Source organism: Myotis davidii, unplaced genomic scaffold (genome assembly GCF_000327345.1).
Source record: "Myotis davidii unplaced genomic scaffold, ASM32734v1 scaffold3045, whole genome shotgun sequence".
NCBI classification, from domain to species: domain Eukaryota; kingdom Metazoa; phylum Chordata; class Mammalia; order Chiroptera; family Vespertilionidae; genus Myotis; species Myotis davidii.
Window position 1 is genome coordinate 22,019 of NW_006295629.1, and position 8,237 is coordinate 30,255.

At 42.3% G+C, this 8,237-nt stretch overlaps 1 protein-coding gene across 1 annotated transcript in view; it reads left to right on the plus strand.

Moving 5' to 3' along the window:
* The window catches only part of LOC102766670 (mothers against decapentaplegic homolog 9-like), an 11,812-nt gene extending 4,558 nt beyond the window's left edge, over positions 1–7,254 (plus strand). Inside the window, exon 2 of the mRNA XM_006770362.2 lies at positions 6,641–7,254. Within this exon, the coding sequence (XP_006770425.2) occupies positions 6,641–6,906 (266 nt within the window). The 3' untranslated portion in view covers positions 6,907–7,254. The remainder of the gene's footprint in view (positions 1–6,640) is intronic.
* The last annotated feature ends 983 nt before the right edge of the window (positions 7,255–8,237 follow it).

Genomic DNA, 8,237 nt, shown 5'->3' on the forward strand with positions numbered 1-8,237 from the left:
TTCTCCCCCCGTATGAGTCCTGGGTCCCCAGAGACTTCCCGGAACCGGAGTTCAGAGCCGTCGGGAGCTTGTGACTCACTCCGGATTCAAAAAGACAGCCGCGTCCTCAGGTGCCAGCCCCTTACCGCGCGTGAGCCCCCTACCTCTGCACTTTATTTCCGCAGCTCCTCTGGCTCTCAGAGTGCTTTTCTTTCCTTCTAGTTGTAGAATTTACACTCAGCCAGCCTTTCTGTAGTTCTGGATGATGTCCGTTTTGTGTTTTTGATGTATTTTTCAATTGTTGTGGGAAGCAGCAATTTCCCAGTGTTTATCTATGCCGCCATCTTAGTTTCACCTCTAGTGTATTCTTGATATCAGATGTATTTTTATTTCCGACTGCTTCTTTTTTATACTTAAAAAAACTTTATTGTTGAGAGTATTACAAATGTCCCTCTTTTTTCTCTCCATTGCCCCTCTCCACCCACCCTGCCCCACCCCAGACCTTCTCCACCCTATTGTCTGTCGATAGGTAATGTATATCCTATATAAAAAAGGGCTAATATGCAAATTGTCCCCTTGATGGGGAGTTTGACCAGGGGGCAGGGCCGGCTGACCAACCTCCCAAGTCACTCCCCTCCTCCCCCCACCCAGCCAGCCCTATTGCCTTGATCAGAGTGGCTGGCTGGACCCCAACCATGCACGAATTTGTGCACTGAGCCTCTAGTATGCATATAAAATGTTTGTTTAATCCCTTCCCACTCCCCCATCCCGTTCCCTCTGAAAATGGTCAGTCTATTCCATTTCCATGCCTCTGATTTTACTATATTTTATTCCCTTTCCACTTCTCCGCCCTTCTTATCTGTCTCTATGTGGCTTCTTCTGTAAAGCCTTGGTTATAATATTTCAATTGTTTTTTCAGGTTGGTTGCTCTGTAATTTAGCTATAAATCTGATTTGGGGCTGGGAGCAAGTGGGCACAGCTTCCAGCTACTCTTCGGCCATCTTGGAATCTATCCTGTAATTTCTCCTTTACATAAAATACTCATCCTGTTTCAAAACCACATGTTTTCCGAAAAAGATACAAAAGCTGTTTTCAGCTCCGTAGTTCACCCCCATATATGCAGTAATTCCTTCCATTATTTTCCTTTATGTAACACATATTAAGATAGTGTGGTATTTAAAGGGTGGCATAAAATTGAAACAAATGTCTGAAAATTCACTATGTCATATTTGCAAGTAGCAGTTGAGATGTGGAAATGAAATTTGATATTTAGGAATAGCTATTGATATGGATTGAATGTTTGTGTTCCCTCAAAATACTTATGTTGAAAGCCCAATGACTAATGCATAAGATGATGGTTTTAACAGGAGGAACCTCTGGGAGGTGATTAGGTAATGAGGGCAGAACCTGATGAATAGGATTAGTGTCCTTATAAAGAGGCTTGAGAGAGGTCCCTGGCCCCTTCTACCATGTGTGGGCAGTGAGAAGATGGCCCTCTGCAACCAGGAAGAGGGCTCTCACCAGGAACCAACCATGCTGCACCCTGATCTCAGACTTCCGAGCTCCCAGAACTGTGAGAAATAAATTTCTGTTGTTTATAAGCACCCAGTCTGCGGTATTTCTGTTATGGACTGCAAAGTAGTAAATACTTTTATTAAAAATGGACTAAGACAGCTAAGTTTTTAATAAAAGTATTTAAAAATATGATAAGTGCAAATCTAAGGTAACTGAGCCCCTCTGGCCAAATAACCAGGATGATACTATCAGTTTTCTATACCAATATTCACTGCTTCTAGTTTTACCCAGTCAGTAAAAGTATATTATCAAGATATTTGTCTCAATAAAGAAAAACATATTCTTTCTTTTCTTTTGATGCCTCAATCTGCATGCCATGAAGAATAGAAGTATCTCCATTCAGGAGTCTATGAGGCATTTTATTTATTAATGGTAAGAATACACTGTAGATATCTCACATGAAAACTGAAGTCACAGAAATTATTCAAATTCCTCTTCATTAAAAAAGAAAAATGAGTGTTTATTTGAACTTTGTTAACATTGTGATGAAGAAGCATCATTGAAAAGAAGCCATATGTCATTTATTACTTTGCAGTCCCTCATTTTCAGACTATTCATGAGGCAAGTCATCTTTTTATTCCTGTATATTCATATAATACATAAAAGAAAATGCAGAGGCTTATTGTGCAGGTCACTTTTTCATGGTGATGTTGAGTGTTTAAGGCCTGGTGCACAAATTCATGCACAGGTGGGGTCCCTTGGGGTAACCTGCAGGGATTGGACCCCAGCTTGTGCCCCCAGCCTTGCAGCCCTGCAGCCCTGCCTGGCACCCTGCCATCGCCTGGTGCTGCCCCCTTACCTGCTCCTCCATCCCACCTGCGAGACGATTGATCAGGGCCAGGCCTTATCCCCTCTCCCCCCCCCCCCCCCCCCCCCCCCCCCCCCCGGCTCCCTCAGTGCCTGGAAGCTGGGTGGCGGCCCTGCCACCTGCTGGTCACCATCTGCAGGGAGATTGGTGGGGCGATCAGGCCCCCACTCACACCTGCTTTGGCCTGGTCCCCACTAACACCCACCTTGGCCTGGTGCCGCCTGCTCACTTGCTCCACCATCCCGCCGCGGTTCTGCTCTCATCAGGGCCCATCAGGGCTGGCAGCGCCTCCACTGCCACCCACTGCCAGCACTATGTCACCAACGCCCACCATGTTCCTTGCTGCACCCTGGTGGTCAGCGCACATCATAGCGAGCAGTTGAACCCCCGGTCAAACAATTTGCATATTAGGCTTTTATTATATAGGTTGTCATAGGTAGTATATACAAATGTGGCTTTTAAAGGGGGAAGGAATCATTTGTTTCTCTGCTACTCTTACCTGTTGTGGTTTAGTTTCCAACTTTCAATTCACTTGTTTTAGTTTGTATTCTGCATGTAGAAGTGAGAATTATTACTTGTTAAGAAAGAGATAAATGTATTATGGTAAGTAAATGGTAGATTTTGTAATTGATATTATTGTTGTCTGTTTACTTGAAAATATTTGCTTTTCATGAAAGTTTGTATCAATACTTGCAGGTGGTAAGAAATCGATAGTGTGATTAAAAACAAGAGATACCCCATCCATCTTCAGGAACAACCTCTTTTAATCATTCTTGGTTAGTTCTTATTCAACTTCCCTATATTATTACTAAAAATTATGGAGGTAACTCTGTATAATGCACTTATACATTGGTTTCCAAAATTTATCACCTTAAGATAATTTCATTGATTCTAATATAAAAGATGAGGATTTAGTTAATTTACATTGCCTTCTTTCTCCCTCTTCTCGATTCTCAATGTATTTTAGTTTATAGTTATGTTATTTTTTTGGCAATTTTATTGGTTTCCATTGTGGGATTTGAAGATCAGAATAATTTTCACAAGTCTTCCTAAAACTAAGTCTTAGTGAGACCACAAAGTACCCCCACACTTCTCCCAAAGCTTCTAAATAGTGATTCCTTATCTAAAAGTGGCTGCCAGTTTTATCTGGAAAGGCCCACAAACCAAGCATCAGTAGAATAGGGATACTTTTGGTGTCTTGTTGCTTGGAGTAAGGCTGGTGGGTTAGGAAACTACTTTCTTTGTACCTTTGCCCAGATCTGATCTCATGCTTGATAAGAGCTGTGAGCCCCCAACCAGCCTCAGTGGCTTGGTTTGCCTGGATAGGCTTCTCCAGAGCTCAGGAGAAGCCAAGATGCTTGAGTTTCCACCTAATCTTGCTGAGGCTTTATCCAGAACATGCATTTGTTGTGTTTTCTCTCAAGGAAGACCTCTAACTGGATCTCATCCCTTTTATTTTTATTGAAAGTTATGTCAGTGTGTGTGTGTGTGTGTGTGTGTGTGTAATCAAAAGTCAGATGCACATCTATATATATAAAACCTAAGCGACCATCCAACCATTCAACCATTTGATTGGTAGCTATGATGATCACTGACCACCAGAGGGCAGACACTCAGTGCACAGGCATGGAAACATGGAACAGATTGATGAATCTCAGAGGGATAGTGGGAGAGGGAAGAGCAGGAAGAGATTAACCAAAGATCTTATATGCATACTAGAGGCCGGGTGCATGGATTTGTGCACTGGTGAGGTCCATTGGCCTGGCCTGTGGGAATTGGGCTGAACTGGCTCTCCAACATCCCCTGAGGGATCCCGGATTGCAAGAGGGTGAAAGCCAGGCCGAGGGACCCCACTACTGCATGAATCCATGCACCGGGCCTCTAGTATCTATATATATAAAACCCTAATATGCAGCAGTTGGGGGCTACTAGGCCAGCAAGGGGGGCATTTGGGGGTAACCTGGCCAGCAGGGGGGGCAGTTAGGGGTGATCAGGCAGTCAGATGCACATCTATATATATAAAACCTAAGCGACCATTGCAACCGAACAGACAACTGAAAGGCTGTGTGGGGCAACCAGGCTGGCAGTGGGGGGGGAGGTCAGTGAGTGGCAACCAAACGACTGAGCAGCAGGCTGTGTGGGGTGACCAGCTGGTTTAGGCCCATACTGGTTGGGCCTAAACTGGCAGTCGGACATCCCCTGAGGGGTCCCGGATTGGAGAGGGTGCAGGACCCCCTCGCTGCCATGCACGAATTTCATGCACCAGGCCTCTAGTAGGTTGATAAATTACCAGGTTTTTGGTTTTGTTTTTTAGTTATAATTTCTAGTCTCTGATATTATATGCATGGAGCCTTTTGTTGGGTGCTTTTGCAAAACTGATGCTGATAATGAAGCAAGTCTTCCCAGTATATGGGCATGTTTCCTGTATAGATTACCAAGTTGACTCTAGTAAAAACAAAAAAAGAAAAAAGATACCTCTCTAAAGCCAGACACTAAACAGAGGATTTTAACCAATCATAGGCCATCATGCCACCTTTATAACATGGAATTAAACAACAGAAGCTGCCAGAAGCCTGGTGACTTATATTTGAAATTCACAGAGCACCTCACTACCCATCCTCCTTCAAACCAGCCACATACTCAGTGTGGCATTGTAACTCCCTAAACGAATGAGCTATTCCAAAGAATTATTGCTGATGTTGATAGCAATTCCAAATAGAAAAGCTAGCTTGTACCTTGGAGGAAAACCGTTAGTAATGGTCAGTTTCATCATAATGGTGAAGACAATGTGTTTTGCTCTCTTCAGCCCACTGTTATTATAAATAAGTATTCTCCTCATAAGTTCCTAGGCTGATAGGAATGTAAAGGTTAAGCTGACGATTTCCCCTATCTGAGGTGGCAATCTGGGGGAACCCAATAATTATGTTGTTTTGTGATGGAGATGCTCTGAAGTTGTGTCTGTTGCTAATACATTTTGCATTAAAATCTAAGTTTGGATAGCAAAAAGAAAAAAAAATAATTATTTTCCAGTAGAAAAGCCTGGTCCATTGCCTTCTAGCATCTAGCATTGGTGATGGGAAGTCATAAGTCAGTTTGAGCTTCATTTCTTTGTAGATGACTTTGAGGTGATCTTCTGGGAACATTTAGAATACTCCACTTGTCTAGATGTTTGAAATTCAATATGGTATAACTAGGTTTAGATTTGTTTTTATCCATTGGGATGTGCACTCTGGTTCTCTTCAATCTGATGACATGGATTCTTCTATAGTTCTGGGAAATTTTCTTTGGCTATTTCTTTGATCACTTCTTTTTTCTATTTTCTCTGCTTCTCTGTTTGCACTTACATTGGTCATAGGTTGTGCCTCAATGACACTTATGGAATATCTTCTTTTTCTGTTGGGCATTGTGACACTTTAGAAGTCAATAGGAGCCATATATGCCTGGACAGTGCTTGCCCTTGAGAATTGCATCAATGCCTAAGCTTTTGTACAGAATCATGTTCAAGAAAACTCATGTTCTTTTTAAAGTGTGTAACCCAGAAGGGAAATGCTAAACGAACAGGCTTTATTTATAAGTTCTCTATTGCTGCTTACCTTTTATAAGTTATCTATTGCTGATTACCTTTTACTTATTCACTGATATTATTACTCACTGTTTATCTTTTACAAAAGAACTTTTAGTTGCCTTTAAATCTTTCTGGTAAGACCAGGTAGAATGTTTTTACTTTATCAGCACTACTGAGCTAAAATTTAGGTTGGTCATCTAAATAATTCAACATGGTCTCTGAGGGAAAAATATTTTGTACATCACTTATTATTTTATTGCAAGCAATAAAAACCTATTCTTCCTTAAACAGACAAACAAACACTTTATTGTCAGAATAAAAGGAAGACACGAACAATCAAATCTCCAGAAGACCAAGTAGTAGAACAGGTTTGCTAATTTCTGTGGTAGGAATAAATAGGCAGTTTCTCTTTAGAATGCTGACCTCACGATGATTTTCCTCTAAACTTTTTGTTAATTGTTACATTCTGTTTAAGATTCAGGCTTCAGGGAGAGAAACTATTGGTTTAGCTTGATTCACAAGCTCACTTTTTGGGAAAAGATGGGTCTACAATTAACAACTCACAATGAGCACTAAGAATGGTGAAACAGACTTCCCAAAGGAAAAACAGAACTTTATCATTAAAAAATGGACAAAAACAGCAAGTGTCCGCTCTGTTTTGTGCCGATGAGCCAATGATCAATTCTAACCCACTGGTTTCTTTCTCATGCTAGTGCTGCCGCCTGTATTGGTGCCAAGACACAGCGAATATAACCCCCAGCTGAGCCTTCTGGCCAAGTTCCGCAGTGCCTCCCTCCACAGTGAGCCACTCATGCCGCACAACGCAACCTATCCTGACTCTTTCCAGCGGCCTCCATGCTCTGCATTCCCTCCCTCATCAGGGCAAGCATTCTCACAGTACCTGTGCACAGCCAGCTACCCTCACTCCCCAGGAAGCCCTTCAGAGCCAGAAAGCCCCTATCAACACTCAGGTCAGTAAAAGCTGCCAGTCTATGTGGTATACAATTCAACACATTTATGGTGTGAGCATCATAGTTTTTAATCACTGTAACTCACGTTCATGTAGAGTTTTACAGTTCACATGGCAATCTCTTGTGTGCTCTTGGACCCTGCCCAGCCTCTAAGATGATCAATACTATATCCATTTTGAAGCAGTTATCCTGGAGCTACAACATGCCTTTGCTCTAGTTTTTGGTCCTAATCCTTTGGACGCTCTCAGAAATTAAATGGACTTGAACAGCATCCTTCGGAATTTTGAGGTGTTTTGTTTGTTTGTTCGTTTTGTTTTTGTTTTCTAAAGCCAGTAGCAATAAGCTTATAAAGACTTCTCTAAGCTGATCAGAAAGAGCTGGCCAGAGGGCAGGCAATATGAGTGCCTCTTTCAACAATCAAAGGGAGTCTCCCCTACAAAAGATGTGTAGGGCAGAGTGAGGCCCCAGTTCCAGACAGTGCATTCTCCCTTTTTGTTATGGGAAGTAAGCACAGCTTCTGAAGCACTGACCTAGTCAATCGATATTTGCTGAATTTAAAAAACATGTAGAAGGGAGAGGGAGAACCAAACCCATTGTGATAATTGCATGTACTCTCACACCTATAAAGTAGGTTTAAGTTAGACAATGAAGAAAAGATTTTATGTACCTCAAGAGTGTGAGAAAATACCCTGAGCTAACAAGTTCCTATGGGCACGCATAAATGCATTTGGTGCCAGATGTTGTGATCTGCCTCATTCATTTCTTCATATATGCCTTTATTTAACAGATATTTATGGAACTCATACTATATTTAAGCATTGCCTTTGGTTGCCAAAAGTAAAATTAAAAGATTAATAAAAATTATCCCCATCCTCAAAAAATTCATAAAATGTGGGAAGGTAAAGAAGTTGCCTCTTCCCCTTAGAGTTATTCCTTTCTTCCTTTTACTCCCTCAAGCAGTACACCTACTATTTTACATATCTATCTACCATTTAAATTCATTACATCTACTACTTGTACATCTATTAAACGTATATAAATTTTTGTGTGTCAGTCATTTTATCTTTTATACTAGAGACCCGGTGCACAAAAATTTGTGCACTCAGGCAGGGGGTTCCTCATCCCAGCCTGTGCCCTCTCACAGTCTGGGACCCCTCAGGGGATGACCATCTGCTGGCTGAGGCCTGCTCCCCAGGGGATTGGGCCTAAGCTGGCAATCACACATTCCTCTGGCAGCCTGGTAGCCCTCGGGGGATGTCCACTTGCCAGCGGGGAGCAGACCTAAGCTTCAGTTGGACATCCTTAGCGCTGCTGAGGAGGCAGGAGAGGCTCCCCCCAA